General features: G+C 36.6%; 1 protein-coding gene across 1 annotated transcript in view; it reads left to right on the top strand.

Moving 5' to 3' along the window:
- The window catches only part of LOC145693232 (uncharacterized), a 34925-nt gene continuing 12086 nt past the window's right edge, over nucleotides 1–22839 (top strand). Inside the window, exons 1-3 of the mRNA XM_081769035.1 lie at nucleotides 1–282; nucleotides 11232–11357; nucleotides 13534–13613. Coding sequence (XP_081625161.1) covers nucleotides 276–282; nucleotides 11232–11357; nucleotides 13534–13613 — 213 coding nt within the window. The 5' untranslated portion in view covers nucleotides 1–275. The remainder of the gene's footprint in view (nucleotides 283–11231; nucleotides 11358–13533; nucleotides 13614–22839) is intronic.

The following is a 22839-nucleotide window of genomic DNA, read 5'->3' as shown; positions in this document are numbered from 1 at the left end:
GTGTCGTGTCGTTGACCTCAAGGTATTTAGTAGCAAATCATCCTGCAGTACAGAGGGGTTTCCAAGAGTTGAGAAAGTGGGTCAGAGAACACAAGAACATTTTTGCAGGTGCAATTTATAGAACAGTGGGTTTCAAGAGTGGACCGGGAGACATTCCTAACACATGAATGATCAGTGAAGAAAATGGAAGAAAGATGAAGTCTTTTTGACAGAATATTAAAAATAAGTGTTTTTTATAGAAATGTTCAAAACCAGTGGAACGATATCATAGTACAATGACAGGTAAATGTTTATTTTATTATGTATTTAATCATGACTCATTTTTTCTTTTTAAACAAATAATGCTCATATGCAATCGTATATTTTTTTGTTTTAAATTGAGAAAATAGCTATTAGTAATTCTTAACAAAGTAGGAAATTCAGAAAGCCTTCCATCGGGGAAATATTAATTGATATGTGCATGTGAATATTGTGTATCAATGATTAGGATGCTCAATGATTGCTTTCTGATTTCCAGTTTTGCATGTGCTCTTTACAACCATAGAGTAAAGGAATAGACCATCCTATTATTGCTCTACTGCAGGAGCGTTATATAAATTTATGGAGGCAATTCCTCCTCCCTGCTCCTTCCAAATGCCACCCTGTTCTATTGGTTTAGTGGCAACCTACGCTAGATATATCGATTATAACCTTCCTTCGGTTGGAATACTCACTCCGACAAGATAGAAATAACTATATAGTTGACAATATTTATGACATAATTTCTTAAAGGCAATGCATGTGTAAGATAAAACTTGGTTTCTTAATATTACATTGTTCCTTAATTTCTTGCTTTGTTTGAGGTTGCGGTGACCTAAGGTAGAGAGCTCACGTACGTGGAGTCCTTGGTTCGATCTCAGCTCCGCTCCAAATGGGCTTTATATTGGACAAACACCGTGTGCGTGGGTTTTGTCGGGGTTCTCCAAGTTGCTCCCATTTGCTTCATTCCACCGATTTTATAATCTTAATCGCCTCCCTTAGCCTCGAAACATAAGCATGGAATATTAAACTACAAAAATAAATAAATAAAATAAGAAATGAATCGTACTTTATGTATTACAAGTTTTCCATGTCTAATTGAATTCACAATGAGGTCGATTGTAAGTTGAAAGCGAGACAAAACTACTATATAGTAATATATTCTACTATCTCATAGGGAAAACAATAATCTTTGTCTCTCATTCACGTTATTTCCAGGTTTTCTTGAGGCAACAAGCAGCAGGGAAGTGTTTAATAGCAATAATAATTCCAATTAAACACATTTTAGAGTGTTAATTAGCTTTATCATAACATAACATATATAATTGAAGTTAAAATAAAAAGGACCATTTTACACAGAGAAGTGTATCATATGATGTAAATTACTGTATCAAATCTTTGCTTAAATCCAAATCGTGTTCTACATGCTCGTAGTAGATTAATAATTCTATACAAAACATTGGAGAAGGTTTACGTTCCTGGTACCGCTCCAATATTACCACAGAATAATATAATTGTTCTATGGCATTACTAAGATGATGATTATGTACAGGGCGTACACCAATAATTTGATGCAAGAATTTTTGGTAGATACGTATACGTTTAATCATTTTCAAAAATATAATGTATAAGCTCGATCTTAAGCGTATAAGGTAGAGACCTGCACGGGCCGAATTTTTCGGCCCGAGCCCAATCCAGCCCGAATGTGCCTAGGCCCGGCCCAGCCCGGGCCCGAAAAGTTTTGAAGATTTTCGGCCCGAGCCCGGCCCGGCCCGATAAGTTTTTTAAAATTCTTGGCCCAAGCCCGATAAATTTTAAAAGTTTCATTTTGTAACATTTTTCATGGGCACACTTCTTCAACGTTTGCCTTTATTCTAATTATCGTTTAACGAAAGTCAATAATTATTGCAATTAATCGGCCCCAGCCCGGCCCGACCTGAAGAGAAATCAGTGTCGGCCCGCCCAAGCCCTGCCCGGCCCAAAGAAATAACAGAGTCGGCCCGCGGGCCGGGCCGGGTTTCGGGCCGAGCTCGGCCCGTGCAGGTCTCTAGTATAAGGTGAGTATACGCTGGACTATAAAAAAATTAGACGGGAATACGCCATATACTTTCATATACACCCTATTGCATCCCAGACATATATACTACGCAGAATTTCAAGAGGAGTGGTTCAAGCACTTAATTTCATTTCCTTTTAGGACAGGCGTGATTTATATATATATATATATATCGCGAGATAATACCAGTAGTAAATGCTTATTTATCCTTAATATTTTACTCAGGGAGAGAGGTTTAAACACTGAAAACCTGCACTGATCCTATAGGCTTTATCTTTTATATTTGAGAAGTTCGGTGAAAACGACAACGTCAATCCTCTATATTTCTATGAGTGTTACTTGAACGAACATGAAAAATATACGAATATAGTCATGGGCGACCGCAGCGGGAACAAGAGAGGGCTACTCTGGATTTTCGAAAATGGTTTGGTTCTTCGAAATACGTCAAAACATATTAGATTTGCTTATCATGTAATACATTATTTAATATATTTACTGTAGTTAATAAAATTATGCAATGAGCATCAATCACAAGCGCACACCCAAAAGTTTTGTTTGGAGGGGTCAAATCTTTTTTTGGGGGGGGATCCAATACTAGAAGCCACTACATCTATGTAGAATTGAATCACTGGCGGATCCAAGGGGGGGCGGAGGGGGCGACCGCCCCCCCAAAGGTCTGGATTTTACTTCCAGCATTTATCGTTGAAAAATACAAATATGGTCTTTTCCCGATCGATTCAATCTGTGTGACAAGCCTAGCAGAGTAATCAAAATGTGTGGTACTTAGTAGTACTTAATACAGACAAATTTGAAGTGTGAATACTTATGTCCCTAGTTCCTTGAGGCGGTCACTATAAGCCCCAAAGGAGTGAGAATATGATTCATTCGTTGGACCTGCAGCTGTAGGAAGGAGGGTAAGACGCCTCACTCTTTGAACTAAAAAGATATATTTTAAAATTGTGTCCTAGAAAAAGGATATGGAAATGGAATTCGTTTCCCGAAACTTCAAGTACCTGTACCTTGAATAAAGAGAAATGTAGAATCTTACCTAAAAGCACTCTGAATCTGAGACTTTTAGGTTGGTTGATTGATTGATATGTATTTACTTCGTTTGTTAAAAGCGATGCTTTACAGAACGAGAACTAGAGTTTAAAGTTGGATCTGAACCACCATAGTGCGTTCTATGCTCATTCACCGAGAATCAAATCACAGAACCTCATGCATCAAAGATACGTTCGCTAGCTACTAGATCAACGAAGAGAGCAGTGACTTTTGGGGTTCAAACACGGAAACATTAGGAAGGGACCAGGGATTTATTGTGACTTTTAATGGCATTTCATCTCTTCTTGGGAAATAACACAAGCTGTTATATAAAGAAGTCCTGAGTGAGTAACTGATCGCACAGGCCAAACCGCTCAAGCTAGAAACTTGGAATTCGGACTGTAGATAAGATTTCTGGCGTAGGGTAACACTAAGGAAGGATTTCTTGGAAATTCGAAGAGAGAGGTGGCCATGGATTTCTCATTTTAAATAATTTGACACGCGTTTCAATGTTTTTTGATACTTTAGTAAAATGTGGAAAAAAGGGAGGGGAAGAAAAGGGGGCGTGGTTTGCAATTATAAAAATTAGATATCAATATCTAAGAATCTTCGAAGGTTAGAAACATGAAATTTGGTGTATGGACTTCTCATTCAAAATAATACAATATGTATTTCAGCTTTTTTGATATTTTACCTAGAAGGAAAGAAAAGGGACGGTTATTATTATTATTATTATTATTATTATTATTATTATTAATATTATTATAATTGATATTATTATTATTATTATTATTATTATTATTATTATTATTATATTATTATTATTATTATAGGATGCTCATATCTCGGGATCCTTTACGGTTAGAGGCATGAAAGTTGGTAGTTTAATTTTTCATTTAAAATAATTAAACATATTTGAGCGTTTTTTGCCACTTAACGTAGAAGAGAAGGAAAAGAGGTGGGGGTGGTTCACTAAAATGCCTTACGAGGTGTTTGAATTTCGAGACAGAGATTTAGCTTAATGCAATGCTATATGAAAGAGATACGTAGAAGAACGCGAAAATTGTGCCACGGTAAAACGTAGGAGCATTTACTATACTGTGTGAGGCCGTATGCAGAGCAAATTGGGAGTCTGGGGGCGAAGCCCTACCTAGGTGAAGGCTAGTATAATATAATTTTATTGTTGTAAGCATAGCTATAATTATATTATATTTCTAACAACTGCATTTAAGAAATTACCTAACAGAGCCAATTTCCAACCCCGTATTCCTAGTCCGGTATAATGCTTTTCTTTCTTTACATATTTAATTATATCACTGCAAAAGAGGGAGTGTATTCGTACAAAATACCCTTACAAAGCATCAACCGAAAGAACATTTCAACACTAAAGAGGTTGAAGACATGGCTACGGTTCTGGATGGGTGCAGATCGACTTAGCGACCTGGCAATACTATATACGCACCAAGACAAACGTAGATTACGCTCGTGTCATCGGCAGATTTGCCAGGAACAAGATAGGGCGTAGATTTGAGTTTGTGCTGTAACTTTCCCAGAGGTGGACTGCAAGGTGACTAAGGCTGTTGTTTGGTTTTCGCCCGTCGTGGTGTTTGGTCGTAATTATTTTCAACTCGTGGGTACTCCACAAAAATCATGAGCCTGAGTATAAGTTGAACTCCTTAGATGTATCTGAATCGCAAACGAACTCGAAAAATTTTCTGAAATTGCTTTGTTAAAATCTTTAACTGAAACAAAAGGGCACAACCACAATCGTAAAAGATGTGTACCGGTATATAGGCTATATTATATTTTTAATAAACAGTTATATATTATACATATGATATTTGTTTGTGTAACATCCCACGTGTGTGCCAGAACGGCTAAAGGAAACGTGGACCTACTGATTATAGTGGAATCCGAACCACTTTTTCGTTCAACTGTATCCCCACCGGGAATCGAATCCTGGATCACGCGCACAAAAGGCAAGCGTGTTAGCCTTTAGACCAAACGGGGTCCATATTATATCTGAGATGAAAGAAAAACAAGTTATACGTACATTATTCTCTATTGGTAATTTCGTTTAAAGGTGATAATTTTTTTCAAAATTAAATTTTAATTTGCATTTTTTAAAAATGTGATATTGTCAAATAATATCGCCAGTCGGTGTTTTAGGAAATATAGTGTGTGCTGTAATGAACGGAAACATCACTTTGGTTTTACATTTCTGATCTTCTTTCGTTCATTTTGTTGTAGACTTTGCTAATCTTTCAGAGTTTTTTTTTTTTTTTTTTTTACTAGTTATACATTATAATAGCTTATATTGTAATTCTATATAATTTTAATTCGTGTAAAATTTATACACATTTCGTGCTAGATCCGACAAAATTTCTGTTGAGTTTGCGCAAGAGAAAGTTTAGTATTGATATTTTTATTATTACATTATTTGCAGTATTTTACTGAATAAATTGTGCGTTTACCTTCGTAATGATTTATATGGTTAAGGAGTACCGCAATATATTATATTTATGTAGGATTTATCTTCACAATTCATTTCTTTGTATGTTAATGCTGTAGGTTAACTTCAAATCGTCGGTCTGGATTCCTGTTAGTAGTACAGCACAATGCTTAAATGCAGCTATGATTAATATTATGTATTAGACAATGTATCCATTTCATTCTCCTGCACTTGATCTGTGCCCTTGAAAGCGCAGGCCATAGTTCTTTTAAGGCAAAAACCATAACATCCTTATTTCAGGGGAAAGCCACGAAATTCAAGTTCGGACAATCACTAGATACTACGAGGAATAATCACGGAGCCACTAAACATCCTTGGAGTTCAGTTTGAATATTATATTTCTTCTTTTTCAATTTTCGATTTGCTGAATTATATTTGATATAAACAGAAATGAAAGCAATATGTAAAGATTGCTCCCTATATTTTGGGCCATTTGAACACTGTGTACCATATACTATTAAACATTAATTATTAATTATAAACTTTAATGTATTTTTTAAGCTACCAAGAAACGTATACAGAAATATGATAATGTATTTTGTTATTTGTTGACATTTTGTATTATTCTTTATGCATGTATACATTTGATATTGATTTTTGCGTACACCGAATCTGTCGTTTTGTTTTTCAACTGCTGTTCCGCAACTGTTATTCAAAATATAAACAATTAGAGCAAATTGTACATATTTCCGCTAAAATGAATGCCATAGTCAATACAGTATTTTCTTTTGTGCAAGTATTGTGCAAGACAGCGCATCTGATATATTGCGTTGACTAGTAAATCATGACACCGCCATGTCTCCGAAATGAAAGTGTGTATTTAATTTAAATCTTCAGAATACTTTCATTAAAAAAAAAAAAAAATACAAATTCGGGTCTCAAAATGGAATTAGGGAATCAGATTTAGCTAAATCAGGTTTAGATACCCCCCTCCCTTCAAGTCCCGCATTCATATGCGTCCGATTTTTTCAAAGTAAAATTCTGGTCACCTTGAGGCTACGCTCATCTTCCAGGGAGCGAACCGCCCCCCCCCCCCAAACGATCCTTCTGGATCCGCTAGTGAATTGAATGGATATGATCTATTCTGCACCTGAAAAGACTATAAGTAATTGTAAAATACTTCCACCTATATTTTCAGAAAAAAATGTAGAACTGGATTACTTTTATAGGAGAACAGATGCATTGTAAGATCAAATGTTGATTTCCCTGTTAAACAACTATAGTTTTATTGAGAAAGTGTATAAATACATGTTGGGCTAATAAGTTTTCTGGGCTCCGGACCGGACCCGATGGACCCCCTGATGGTGCGCCCCTCGTCGATCATAGTTGTTTTACATGAAATATTATGTGCATGAAGGTCTGTATATTCGCGACTTCGCCTATGTTTCGGTCTTTTGCTCCTCTTTGGAAAAAGCCTGCGGGCATTCTTAAATATGGTTATAGCAAAGCAATTCAAATATGCTTTTCAAAGTTATGCTTATAACGTATTTAAATACAGGAACAAGAAAACTAGGAAACCAAAATAAAAATATTCCTAGAAACGGTGAAGGAGCTACAATTTCTGAGGTCCGCAAACTATTTTCTCAAGTCCCTGTAAAAATGCTTTTGAATTTCCTCCCGCCATCGAATTTTGCACAGCACTCCGCATTAGATGATTTATATTTTTGTTTCGTTAAAACAAATAACAAACAAACAAACAAAAAAAAAAAAAAACTCAAAAGCTCCATATAATTAAGAGGAAGTGGAAGTAAAATTAACTTTCAAATCGCTGTAACCAGTGTACGAATTAGATAATCTATATTGGGGGGGGGGGAGATAAAATTAGGCCAACAGGACATAAAGTCTGAACGTGCAAATTTCAAAATGAGACAATAAAATACCTTACCCCCTATATATATATATATATATATATATATATATATATATATATATATATATATATATATATATATATATATATATATATATATATATATGTGTGTGTGTGTGTGTGTGTGTCGTGTGTATGTGTTGGGGGGAATCTGTAATAAATAAGAGATTTATTAATTTAATAAATTACCAACAATAACTATGCACGTATATATTGTCTGACATACACACACCCTACTAAACCTTTCTGAACGTGTTTAAATGTGGTACTCTCTTATTCCTCCTAGCTCTCTAAGGTTTATTTAGTTAATAATTCAGCCCGAGCGATAGCCATGACACACAAGCATATGTTAATTTTTCCACTTATATTGAAAGCTTCCACTTGGTTATTACATACAGGTTAAAAAAAAAAAAAAAAAAAAAATTAGACTACTTCAGTCTTACGAAAACTACTAAAATTATCAGTTAAACCGGACATACTGTTTTTTTTATTTTTATTATTTTTTTTTTTTTTAAAGAAAATCGATATTAGCCTATCAAATAAGAAATGGATTGTTGCTGGTCTCGATTTCTGACATCAAGGACAAATCGAAAGCCAAATATTTAAAATCTCTGAATTCAAATTTCGAGCTTCTGCTTCTACTTCCCGCTAAAGCTGTGCTCATCACGACTTTTTTTTCCTTCCAAATATCGATTCCGTGATGGGGATCAGGAAGTCAACCCTTAAAATTACTTTATTGTTAGGTTGCAGATGAGTTGATTCACTATGGGCTACGTTATTCAAATAAAGTAAAATATTACATTGAAGTTTTTCAGACAATTTATTAGCATGGACAGCAAACTGTACAGCGAAAAGATGAAAAAATGAAGGGTTAACTTTAAAAAAACTCGCTCCAGTTGAAATGCTTATATACAGACACGGACACTGACACGGAGAACCAGTCGTATTAACAAATGCTGAAACAAATCTTCAGTTATGCGCTTATTCACCTAAAAATCACCTTCACTAACATGTCTGCTCACTAGGAGCGTATCCCCAGCGTGTACGTTAACATATACTTACGAGAGAATACCTATATCTCAGATTTTGAGTAGTTTCAAAAGTTCATTCCTGTGAACTGTAAAAGCAGTGATTACTATGCTAATTATCACAAATTAAATGCAACTTTTGAGTTGCATACACACAACCTACTAGGGAATGAAGACCATGTGCTAACAAAGAGTACACTGGAAAATGAAATAACATGTTATAACAAAAATTAAAATAAGATGATAATCGATACAAAGTAGAGGATGAATATGACATGTCCGAACTTCGCCAAGTATGGTGGAAGAAGCTATTTGTTTACTTCTTGGCCAACCGCTAAGAACATTTATAAATCCATATGTGGCTTTGTTATACGCAATTAGTACATTCAAATTCACAAACGATGACGAACTGTAGGGTACGAAGGTAGAGTTGCAAGTTAACAACCGTAGTCATAATCATATAGTTCAACTAAACAACGTTGAAAATAGTGGGTAATTAGGTGGTAAGTAGAAATGACCAAAACTGAATAGTTTACATCGATCATTTCGAAATACAGCTAGAAGATTAAAGTTAAGAAAATCCCCCCCCCCCCCGGTAATTCGCACCCTGGCTATAACAACCAGCTTTTACATTTTTAAAAATTATTTAATAAGAGTTTACAGAGATAAGAGATAAGCTTTTTTTCTACAGCTCATGAGGGTTATAGCCAGCCAAATAGTACACTTTGAATTGAATGGTGTGTGGTCAGCACATCGGCTTTCAGGCATCATTATTTCTGGATTTTGGATGATTTTCTAAAAAAAAAAAGTCTCAGGCGATTTTTATATTTTATATTTATATTTATATTTTATTGATAGTTTATATTTTATTAATAACCTTATAATGTTGCGCAAATCATTTCTCATTGAAAATATCCACAAAGGGATAGTTTTTTTTTTTTTTCAATTTTCTCAAATACGATTCGAGCGATTTTGTTGAATCTCAAACACACATTTCTTTAATAACCCTAAGGATAAAGACATACCGAAGATATCTGCGATCGAGGTCGAGGTTTAAGTCGCGGTCGCTGCCTCGATGTCTAGGTCTAGATGGATGAAGGGCGCACATAGCGAAGAGATCGCATCCTCGTTATAAGTTCTCAGTTTGAGAATAAACTACTGTGACGCGTGTGAAATTATTCTGTCAGTGCATAAAAATCACTGCGAAACCACATTTTGAAATTGAAAGGACCAAACAGTTTATAAATAGGAATTGACGCAAGACGAGAAATGACATATGTCGACGTCTCGTCTCTTGTTTAGCAAAAATATTTGAGTCGATCTCTATTGATAAATCAAAAACTTTTACTTTTTTTCAATTTTCTGTGAAGAAATGCCCTCTTTCAGCACTCAAGCGAGAAATCATTTCCCAGTAAAATAAATAAATAAATAAAAAACCGGCGTGACTTCAGGTTCCGAAGTGAAGGGGATATTAACTTCACCGAATGAAGTTTTGTCACTGCAATTCCATGATTCAACGTTGCTTCTCTATGGATAATGTGCCTGTCTTTACAGGTATTTCTTTACCTTATATCGGTAACGAATTTAGAATTCTTTATTAATCTCGGAATTGGGGAGGGGGGGGGGGCGGAGCACGAAGTTTTTAAGCATAGGTATGATTAACACTAACTTCTTTTTTCTTTAGAAATTCCGGAGTTTAGGGACTTCAGCTCGAAAGCCCCCTCCCTGTAACCGCCACTGCCTTATATAATAATAAGCTACAGGATAATTCTCAAATAAATAAGAATAACTTATCTGACATTCCCATTTGAGTTGCTATGCCTATTATGATGTTGTTTGCACTTCTTACCCCTTATTGCTATGGAACATTCCTAACTACTTCTATTAATATATCTTTCATAATCAAATTTAAAGTTCAGCAAAACCTCTTGAGCCTAGATACACACAATCCTCTGCAGACGAAATTCTGAACAAATGAATATTTTAGTCCGTGCAGCGCTTCAGGAAGAACCAATGAGAACACGAGGCAGAGAGATCCTTCCACTGATCATCGATGTGAAAACAAACTCGAATGTTTATCATCGCGATCACTAATTCACCATCGCAGTCGCGACCTCTAAGTCGCGATGTAGTGTACATCTCCGGCATGGGCTTACCCATTTGAATCTATGTTTGCGCCATTATCGAGGTAGCGACCGCGACATAAACTTCGACTTCGATCGCGAGGTATCTGCAGTATGTCTTTACACTAATATATGGTGTAAGTCATTTCCCATGAAAAAGTCCATAAAAGGCAGTTTACTTCTTTGGGGGTGACTTTTCCTTGGACAAAGTTTTTTAAAAAAAGTATGTATTTCATAAGTAAATGTTTCAGTAATAATTGCAGTATTAGCTTAAGAAATTGGAGCGATAAAATTTAGTGCGGTGGCAAGTACCTTTTGTTGTGCTCAGAAAATCAGATAAAGTTATTGTCTCATTTTATTTGAATGCACCTCAAATTTAGAATGACCCTAATTTACTAGCATCAAACTTGTACTTTTAGTGTAGCAAACTTGTAATAAATTTAAAAAAAAATAATAATCTGCCAATAGAGACAATACTAGTACTGAATAGAAAAATGTCTAGAGAGTACTTAAACTTCATAGTTATTTTCAAGTGTTATTATGTATTGTGTTTTATATAACACAACTTATTTTTTCTTTCAAGGATTTTTATTAAAATACATCTTTACATCAGTTCTTTTTATGGAACTTCTACATTCAACATTGGCAAGAAACTGTTCGTGTAATCTCCATTTCTTGGATCCGCAGAATGGGCGATCTTTTCAGTCACGTAAGTTGATACAAAAGTAGCATGTAATGAACACTTGGTACAGTCCGTAGCAAAAAAAAAAAAAAAAAAAAAAACCTGCAACATGAGCATGTAAGTTTATAGTGAAACTACACCTAACAGCGCAGGGAATCAACATAACATCTAAGTGGCACGAATCATGCCAGGAGAAACCTCAGCGTCCTCCCCTGCACACTTATTTTGGAGCAAAAGAATTCGTCGTTTCACAATAAACTTACATGCCCATGTTGCAGGTTTTTTTGCTGCGGACTGTACAAAGAGGAGAAATGCTCTTTATGTTAATGCGCAAATAGAATAGAATAGAATATTTTTATCGTCGTTAAGCGTATGATTAGGCAATGGACAACATCAAAGGATTATACATGCATTGCATGCTTTAAAATATTACTCTAGCAAATATTACTCACCTATAACATTCACAATATTACTTCATTTCAGAGGATATCTAGACTTATAGCAACTCGAATCTCCTTAATTAAATGAAAAACAGAATCTAATGTTAAAGCAAAATCCAACCATTTACAATGTTTGATATTTGACAACAAAGAAGTTGGGGCCGCGATGGCAAAGTGGACGAACGGTGACTTCTGGTGCGTAGGGTCCCTGGTTCGATTCCAATTTCTGTTAAGTGGACTTTGTGGTGGAGAAACACCGTGTGCATGGAGGATCGCAGGATTCGCCCGTTTCCTCTCACTTTCGTCACATTCCACCATGATCATTCAACCCTTTAGCCTTGGCGCATAATTGTGGGACGAAGAAAGAAAGTTGTAATAATTAGATTGTCTTAACACAAATTATCGCGGGCAATATATATAAAAAAAGGATACGGTATACTGAACAGTGACGGCACCAATTTAAATTTCTTGCGGGAGGGGGAAGAGAAGACGGATGGGCAGAAAATTTGGGGTAGGATTTTTTTTTTGTACAAAAAGTTTTTTATTTCTTGACCTATACTACAACATGTCTAGGGAGGTAGCCGAAGCCACCGCAGAGCATCCGCGCCTTGTTTTCCCTCTAGCATGGTCACTGATCCTGAAACACCATTATAATTGTTTCCAGTTTCTGTTATTGAAATTTCTTATTACATATATAAAAGAGTACTTGAGTTTTGACTTTGGTAACACAAATGACTATATATATTTCACCAGAATACTTTTTGGGACATGTTTTCAAGATTTGCGTGTCAATGGAATCACACTTGTGTTCAAATGAAATATTTAGTTTCACATATTCTCGTTCTGTAAGCGAAAGAAGCCGCTGCAATTTGGAGATAACTGGTGGAAGGGCAGAGTGGGAGAATTCAAAAGAAACATCCCGATACGATGTCCCACAAGCTCACATGATGCTGGTTTTGAGTTTATTGGTTCTTTAAGAGGGCGGCTATTCTAAGCGTTTGCAACTCGTTTTTATTGCTCATGCGTACGTTTGGAATACGCTTTTCATGTATTTAAATGTGGATGGTTAATCACAATGTGCTGTAAATGCGAAAGCAATAAAAACGCGCAGAAAACGTCGGCTCGAGCGTATTTGGTGTGTTTCGGAACAATAGACCGCCCGCTGTTTAAAAGAAGTCTAAAGGAAAGAAAAAAAAAGACCTGTTGCCAGGCAAGGGGATTTTTAGCAAGAAACAATTGCTTGGAAAATACTTTGTGTAGAGTATTGTAACTCTGCTTTTATAGACCTGGACCTGGCAAAAAAGACCTGGAAGCCTTGATTGTCCCACAGTATGATTTATAACTCTGGCGAAAGTAAAATTACGGAGTATCCACCTAGGTCGCGTTCGCTGCGGGGGGTAACGCTTCGGAAACGCGTCCTCGAATAGCCATACACTAAGCATCGAAGTTATACAAGACGTGGACCTCCAGTTTAAAGTGGAATTCGTACCACACGAGCTTCCACCGGGAATTGAACACTGGTATCATGCGGTGAGGTCGCGTGTGCAATACATGTAGCCACATCGGAGCTGCTGATATGGTCTGGGTCTTAACCAGGACCTCCTTTACTACTAAGTCTTTATTTATGTTACGTGTATCTTGAGTTTATTTTTAGAGCATGTAAAGTAGGGTACTCTTTTTCCTCAATGATGCTATGAGATCTGTCATATTTAAAAAGATTTCACTAACGTAAATATATGGTAACATACATGATTCGTTTGCAGGTGAATTTTATCCTAGCAAGGACGTAAACTGTGACAACAATGAAGGACAACATGTTTGTTTTGGAGCTTGCACAGATGAGGTAAGATAGAATAACACCAGAACTATTCCCTGTTCAGCGTAAGCTCTAAACTCCGATAAACAAAATATTTATATCCTTCCGCTTGTCACAATTACGATTGGCTAGTAATGTATCACTGCCACTCCCCACGGGGAGGGGCAAATTTGACAATACTGTCTCGTGTTGTCCAGATACTTACAGCAGCAGCAGATAAGAAATAAAACACTCGGAAGATTTTTAAAAAATTGAATTTCGCTGGTAAACAATTGTTGCTTAGCGAGTAAAGCTTTACCTTGTTGCTGTTTCAACACAAGACTCGGATTCATGCCAGCCAGACTTTAAAAGCAGAACACGCCTTCACAGTTGAATTGGCGCCATAATTACTGCTCACGCTTAGTGTTTATTTCTATTGTTTCATTAATCACACTCGACTGCAGTATTATTAGATAATCTGCATTATATTTTTTGTCATTGACAGTGGTGTATTTACGATTTTGTTTCGGGGAGGGCTTTGCTAACTTTCGGGGGGGGGGATTTGCCTCAAAATGTGAAAATTCTGCAAGATATTTCATATACTTTACTATAGTAAGTAAGATTTCGGGGAGGGCTTAAGCCCGGAAGCCCCCCCTTAAATACGCCACTGGTCATTGATAATAATGTAGTAGTTTTATGTGGAGCTTCATAGTAAAAGTAATAATCAAATCATATGAACTATTTTGCGGAGGAGTGCAAGCGTCGGTAGGCCAACAGCAAATCAGCGACATTTAGTTTCACGTGGCTTTGTTTATCGCAGTTCAGAGCTTAGGCCGAATAGGGAATATGATTTTTTCTTGGTAGTACTGACAAATTTTAAGTCGTTTTTTTTAGTTGAAATCTTTTTTATTATTTCATGAACTAACTTTTATTAGATTGGTAGGAATGAAATATCTAATTTGACATCTGATTGGAAGCTCACCTCAGCAACACAACACAGGGATAACTAACATCATGTACCTAATGCCATAAATGCAGTACACGTCCTAGCAAACAGGCTGGGGTACCCAGACAGTCAGGAGGCAGAGCGTTATTGAACAGAGTCGTATGAAATTCCGCCGTGGATTACACATAATTGCAACCGATTTTTATTTACGAATTCAAAGTGGAACATTCTGCAGAGCAACTAAAACATTAACAGTGCATTCGGACCACGCATGGTCAATGAATGTACATTCGCCGCTGGTTTGTCAAATTCCATTCTTCTGACACAGCAATGCAAAATTAACCCCGGGGGCACCGACTAACTCATAGTCAGATGAGGTTTTTAGGAACACCGTGGAAGCAGACTCTCGGAAAATTGTTTGTGTCATCATAATCACTGTTATTTGGCGGCTCCATGCAAACGGTAAGCATGTTTGCACACGATACCGACAAAATCGGAGGAAGCCCCGATAATATCGGTGTCGGTGTCGGCGTACTTTGCACACGTCGCCGATAATATTGGGGGAAGCCCCGACAATATCGTTGCCGGTGATGAGCGAAGTAAACGACGCACACCAAAAAAATTTCTCCATATATGAAAACAAATAAACAATAATAATTGGGAAAATTATTTTTTAAAACAAGGACTACAAAAACTGTTCTGAAGAAATGTGGAGGACGGTACAAAACTTAGAAAAAATAGTCCTACGCCTAAACATGTTTAGATTTAACAGTGCCGTTTTAAATAGATCCTGTAAAAATATTATTTTTGTTTCGATGAGAATTGATGCTGCTGTACGTACATTGCAAACTATATTAGTTTTAATTTTTGTTGAAACACTGTTACATATTGTATGTATGTATATTATTTTGTTTTCCATGCAATTAACATTAATGTCATAGTAGATTAAATGATAAGATTCGAATTAGTAATTCTGTTTTACATTGCTCCATACATACACTGGCGCAAATCCCAGGGGGATGAAGGGGATATGTCCCCTCCAATCTTGGAACTGGGGAGATTGCCCCCCCCATAATCCGATTTGAAATGTGTTTTTTGGGAGAGAAATTTGATTGTGTCCGATCGCCAGAAAGGAAAGTGAGATGAAATTAATGTCCACTCAGAATAACCCTCAAATCTGCCCGCCTCCCAATGTTGAAGGCAACTCTGCTCCCCTGATCCTCCACTGCATTCTTTCTCGACTACAGAAATAGTTTGAACATCGCTATATATATATATATATATATATATATATATATATATATATATATATATATATATATATATATATATATATATATATATATATAATATGGGAACGATCTTACCCGCCCTCCCCTCAATGTTGAAGACAGATTTGCGCTGTTGCATACATACCTGTCGTTTCTCGTTTCTTTTTGTCCATGAACTCAAAATCTTGGGCAAGGCTTGCATAAAATTTTCGCCATGCATTTTGCTTTTCAATTCTGTCCTTGAAAGAGTCTGTTATCTTATCCCATATGCAAGGTCTACATTCCAAAAGTTCAATAAAGGTTAAAATATCGAAAAGAAAAATTCCTGCTATCTCTAAAAATCTAAGCAAAACTAGAAAGATAAGAATGCAATAATACACAACCTTTTTATTCAGTCACTGTAGCTAAACTGCAGAACTCTATCAGGGGGTCGATCCCGGTACAAAGAGGGCAGGGAAAACTTGGATACATAGCTTTGGTCTTTGTTTTCAATTGCCATTCCACAAATTATTTTTAAAAAGGGGGGATTTTGGGATAGTTTTGGAAATGAGAGAAAAAATCTGCAACAAGTGAAGCATGAAGTCACATCCCTATTGTTGAGATCACAATAACGAAAATGCCAAATGAGTAACTTGTCCTTGGAGCTTTGGAAAGAGCGTTTGATTGTGCTGGTTTCATTTCAAAATAATAATAATTCTACTTTGACTTGTCAACAAATATTCTATTCAATCATTGCTTATTGAGTGGGACCGGGAAAAGTGATCTGCACACAATTCTGATGAAAATAAAAGGAAGTAATAATAATCAGGATTTTTCCATATGCTTATGTTCACAGTGTATCAAACTTTGAAAATTACGCTTAAAATAATTTCCAGAATGTATTAAAATTTAAAAGCATTAATAGATTAAAAAATATACTATCAAAGACTGTGTGTGTGTGAGAGAGAGAGAAAGAACAAAAATAAAAAAGGAGTGGAAAATAATCAAGAAATTGGTTATCTAAATTTCCTAATTCTATTTGGTAATACCTATTTAGAGGGAAACCAGTAAGTACTCTTCAGACTTCCCACACTTTATATTTATTTAATAAAGGGAATTAGCTACTATAAAACAGAGACTGTAAAAAAATAATAAGCTGTTCCGAAGTTGTTTATAGGACAAGATAATAATAATAATATTATACAATTGTAATAGAAAAAATGGAAACAACAAAATTCCAAAGACAAGAAACGAAACAAAAATACACAGCGCCTTGTCACTCACTCTCTTCATCTAACCCGCTGGCCGGCCGACATTATCGGTGGCGTGTGCACCCAATCATAAGAAAACATTGCCCCCGACAAAATTGGTGTCGGCGCCGCCGACAGTATCGGGGGCTTGGCCGACAGCATCTGCGTGTCGGAGGATCGGCCGATAATATCGGTGGCGTGTGCAAGCTACGATTTGAATACATAGAAGTCGATTTTACCGCCGACATTATCGGTGCTTCCACCGATATTATCGTTGCCGTGTGCAAACGCACTAAGGCGAAAAGGTCGGTCTCATGGGTGCCACACAAATTAACACCGCCAACAAGAATCGTCATCTGGTGTGCAGTTCTCTGAGTGTAAGGAATAACTGGGAAAGTCTCCTACATCGGATTGTCCTTTAGATGAAAAATAAATCTGCTATGCTAAAGGTCAGGACGATCAACGTGCAGCACGGTTTCCTAAACAAACTTTCTACCTAAAGGAGGAGCAGAAGGTGTTGTTCTGCTATGGTGGTCTATGGTGGAAGTAATTCATCGTGTCTTTCTCAGACGAGGTGAAACGATCAATGCAGGTGGTTATAAGTGTTGAATTCCATGAAATGCACCACAAATTTGTCCGCAGGCATTGGTCAACAGACATGGTATCCTCATGTTGCAGGAAAATACTGTCACGCAAACAATGGTGCAGGCTCTCTATGAGGTGCAGTATGAAACCCTTCCTCATCCACAGTATTCCCCCGATATCTCTCCCATTGACTACCACTTCTGGCATTCAGATCACTACTTGGGAGAGAAGACCTTCCCGGACCAGCAGTTGAGAAGACTTCTACGTATCTCAGACTTCAGACTTCTTTTCCCATGGAATCCAATCGTTGGCTGGCCGATGGCAAAAGTGTGGTTGTACACGGCGACTATTTTGATTAATCAAGTATTATAATTTTCATTTGTTGTGTGTGGGAGGTGGGGTTGGAAATGACGCACCTGGGGTGGACATAACACTCGAAGCAACCCAATACATTAGTTTACCGCTTTTTTTTTTTTTTAATCCAAAACACGGTATTGCTTAGGAATTGTTTTGGGCGGAAAAATGAAAAAAAAAAAAAAACTAATCCATGGCAAACATCTCTCTGGAAAGAGAAGTAGACAGCTTTTCTATGAGCAAAACTGAGGAGTGAAATATAAATGTGGTATAAAGCATAACATAAAGAGTGAGTTTGTGGCATCATTTGATGCCATATCCGTGAAGAGGTTAACTTTACTTCTTTTTTTAAAGAGTATGCTTTCGCGGTGGTTCCATATAAATTTTATAATGATCTGATGAGAGTCCTTGGACCTAGGTCATGAAACTTCTTAACAGCTGATAAATGCTAATATCGTCTGTACGTTTACATAAAATTCAGTTATACGTAGACCGACCATTTTCGATTCGGTGCTGCCATCTGCGGTATCATGCTGGAACTATTAGTTTGCTGGTGGGAGAAATGTTGTATTTGACCTTGTAGGTGTGTGAGTGCTATCAAATTGTGCCGCAAATCAACCAGTATTGGAAGGGTTACGTAATGACCCTTTCCATGCTTTTTGTACGTATAGGCAGGGGCAAAAGTGGGTCTGGAAAGGTAGGGGGACGTATGACGTCACACCGTCCCCCTTGTCTATATTTGCCCATTGTAATTTTGTTAGGAAGTGCGGGTACGCCACAAATATTTTATGGAAGTAGGGGGCCGCGTTCCCCCACTTTTACCCCTGCGTATAGGTCGACAGAGCGGTAAGCGGGTCGTGGCAACAAGTGAAACTAACATCAAAACATCCCTTGCCAGTACGGTTACCAACTACAGAATGTTTCAGTAATCTGCATCCCATGTAAAATACCATCCACTCATTTTTGTTTGATCGAATGTCGTGTGAAATGTATGAGAATTTTGAAATATTATTCAGTAGGCTACATTATTAATTTAATAATGTTATGCAATATTATCTAACACTGTGTTTAGAGGGAATTTTGAGATATTTAGTCGGATACCTGGTAATTGATGGACAATTAGACAATTGGATTTTTCGCTAGTAACATTGACTTACAATCCGTAGTTCGTGGAAAATAGTTCTTACTACTAATAGACGCATCTAGGATTTGAACCCGAGATTTCAGCGATTTTGAAACCAGAATGTTCAATGCTAAATTTTATTTATTCTGTCAAGTACACAAAACACAAGTCGACACCTAAGACGGACACTAGTGAGAATGAGATATCTACGTTCACTAAGTTTGCACGACACGTTCCGTTTAATCACTCGTGTAGTTTCACACTCTGTCACTAGTATGACAATTGTGCGAACCGATTGATCGTACTGGAATTTCAAATGTTTCCACGAAAAGTATGACAAGGAGTTGTCAGGGTGTTTCTAGTTCACCGAAATCTGCGGGGTGCATGCATTAACCTCACCAACTGAACATTTCTTTTAACCTCTGCTTCATATCTTATCTACCCCAAATATCTCCTTTGTTTCCGGTAAAGAACCAGAAAGAAAAACAAAATCAGTCGGCAGTCAAATCATATTAACATCTGAGAGGTTTAGGAAAATGATAAACTGCAGTATAACATTACACTTGCGTTGGAGAGAAGCATTTTTCGACGGCTGCTTATTATAAAGAAATTAATTCCAATTTATTATGGCAACATATAGCTAGCGGTTTGGTGAATTGTTACGATGACCTTGGCGAAAAAATGTTTGCAGATCCCTGAGCAAGAAAAGTTTGTAAGGCCTCCGTTTTTTTTCAAATAGTTAATAATAATATATTTTCGAAATCAATTAATCTTAGCGATGTTATTAGTGCTAAACAAATGAAAAATTTGTTTCCTTTCATTATGCCAATGTTAAAGTATCCTCACTGCCTGTCGCCTGTTAGTGGCCTACTATTACAAGAATAGATTATAAGTTTGTTTGAAGCCACCATTCTGTAATGTTTTATGTAAACAAACCCGAATTCATAAGTGTTTATATTTACATTGAATTGATGGGTCTTTATAAAATCAGTGTCAAATTGTATTTAGGTTCTTTGGCTTTGTGAGGCCTTTAAAAGCGTGAGGCCCTGGGTCATCACCCACCGCTTGCGACGCCACTGACACAACAAATGAATCATAACTATTAAATAAAATAATAATAATAATAATAATAATAATAATAATAATAATAATAATAATAGATTATTTTCAATGGCCATGCCATGCTGTTTAATATTAGAAGAAAGCACAAGTTTTTATTCTTTCTGTTGTTCGTATGCCGATCGTTTAAGAAAGATAAGATACCGAGCAATAACATGTATTATCTGCTTCTCCCTCTCGATTACTTTCTGGTTTTGTCTCTAGCACATTTAGTTTCCTAGTGTTTAAAGCCATCGGCAACTCTGTAAAAATAAAATCTGCTACCATATAAACAAGCGATACTAGCGACCTCAGGAAAAGGGAACCAGTGCTTGGTTGCACTGTATGCATTGTGAAACAGGCGCGAGAATGGGTTAACACTCGGTGTGACTACTGATATTGACAGATTCCATCTCGCACCGTCAACTGTAAACAAAACAATTCGCAAACGCCTCAGATTGAAGTGTGCGGGGTAGGGATGGCCACATTTTTTCGAAAAATGGAAAACGAAAAATTTTCCAAAAAACGATTTTTTTTTTCTTTTTAGAAACAGAAAACGAAAACTGCCGAGAAATGGAAAACGGACAATTTTCGTAAAACAAACTGAATTCATTTCATTTGTTAGTACTTCCAAACTATAATATACTATGCATACGTATAGGAATTCTTATAGAACGGCTCTGTTCATCTGTCTGTCTATCCATCCATTCGTCTGTCAGCTGGTATCAGAGCAAGAGCGGTAAGAAATAGCGAGAAGCATAGGTTTGCAACACGAATCGATTCATATAATGCATTTGACTTTTATTTAATCCAGAAGTGGTAGAGATCTATCGCTTTCTGCTACATTGTTGATCACCACAGAACACAAACGGTAATATATAGAAAGACGCGGTTTTCCAGAACCAGTTCAGTGTCCCAAGAATATATCCAATCTTCGCCCTTATTACACTTGCAGCTTAAGCTATGCATAAGTGTCGGAAGTCTTTAGAATGGCTTTATCCGTCCGTCTGTTGACAGGTGTTAGAGCAAAAATAGTAACAGATATTGAGAAGTCGTTTCTTGCGGTTGATTTAGAGCCCCTAAAATAGGTTCGATCTCCTCCATTAACTCCCCATTCAAACCGTAAGTGGATCAAATATCCTTTTTTTGGTTTCAATTTTTATCGCTATAGAACGAAAAGAGTAATAGATAGCGAGAAGCGATTTATTGCAAACAATTTAGCGTCTTCAGACAACATACAACTATCCACAACATTCAATCAAAACCAGAAATTTTATATTTACTACGGTTTCAATACTGAATTATGAGATATTGATATGTAGATTTTTGCAATCGATTCAGCTACCAAGAAATAGGTCTATCTTTTCCATTAATCCTCTATTCAGATCGGAAGTTGTTTAAAATAATCATTTTCGGTTGCAACATTGATCGATATAGAAGAAAAATAGTAATAGATAGCAGGGGCGGATCCAGGACAGACTTCTGGGGTGTGTGTGTCATATTGCTACTTTTAAGGGCTCCAAACTTTGGGATGGGTTTTATTTATATACATAAAATAAGGAAGTTTTCCTCTTCTGGGGGGGAGGCGATCGGCCCCCTGAATCCGCCCCTGATAGATAGCCACAAGTGTTTTTCTTCCAATCAAATAGATACAGCGTCTCAAGAGTATAGAAGCTATATATCATCTCAACCCACAATACTATCGAAACCAAAAGTGGCTGAATTTACTAGTATATTGGTTTCAATACTGATTTTTATAAAGCAAAAACTTGGAGAAATCGTGATGAGGTTTTTCGTGATCGATTAAGCGTTCTAAGAATAGGCTCTACCTTCTCCCTTGATCTCTATTTACACCAGAAGTGGTTCAAATTAACGATTACAAGTTTCAACATTTTTATCGCCACAGAACAAAATTGGTAATAGATAGCGACAAGTGGTTCACCTACAATCGATTCAGGGTCTCAAGAGGAAATACCATTACAATCCGCAACACTCCACAAAGGCAGAAATGGTTGAAGTTTATTACTATTTTTGATTTTATAGGTAATACTAATTTCCATAGAGCAAAATCGGTGAGAGATATCGAGATGCATTTTTTAAAAAATCTATCCAGCATCCCAAGAATAGATTCCACCTTCTTCGTTAACACTTTATTTGAACCGAAAGTGTTCAAATTAACCATTTCCGGTTTTAACACTTGTCGCGATAAAACAAAAATTGTAATAGATAGGGACAAGTAATTTTCTGGAATCAATTCAGGGTTTTAAGAGAACGTATCGTCATAACCTGCTTCACTCTTTTGTAAGCGGAAATGCTTGAAATTTACTACTACTTTCGGTTCCAATACTTATATTCATAGAGCAAAAACTATAAAGGATATCGAGAAGTTTTCTGAAATCGATTTAGTATTCTAAGAATCAATTCCATCTCCTCCATTAACCCTCTATTCAAGCCGGAAGTGGTTCAAATTAGCCATTCCTGCTTTCAATCTTTATCGCCATAGAACAAAAACGAGAAGTGATAGCTAATAATGGCTTTTTGATACGGATTCAGCATCCAAGGAACAGATTCTATCTTTGATCTTATTAATCTATTCCAACAGGAGTTTTAGTTGTGCTACTTGTTGTACTGAAGTTTGAGTATTTAATTCGCATAGACTGGAAGTCTA

Source organism: Thermobia domestica, chromosome 8 (genome assembly GCF_964235325.1).
Source record: "Thermobia domestica chromosome 8, izTheDome1.hap1.1, whole genome shotgun sequence".
Lineage (NCBI taxonomy): Eukaryota > Metazoa > Arthropoda > Insecta > Zygentoma > Lepismatidae > Thermobia > Thermobia domestica.
This window is presented reverse-complemented; position numbering and strand designations above follow the sequence as displayed.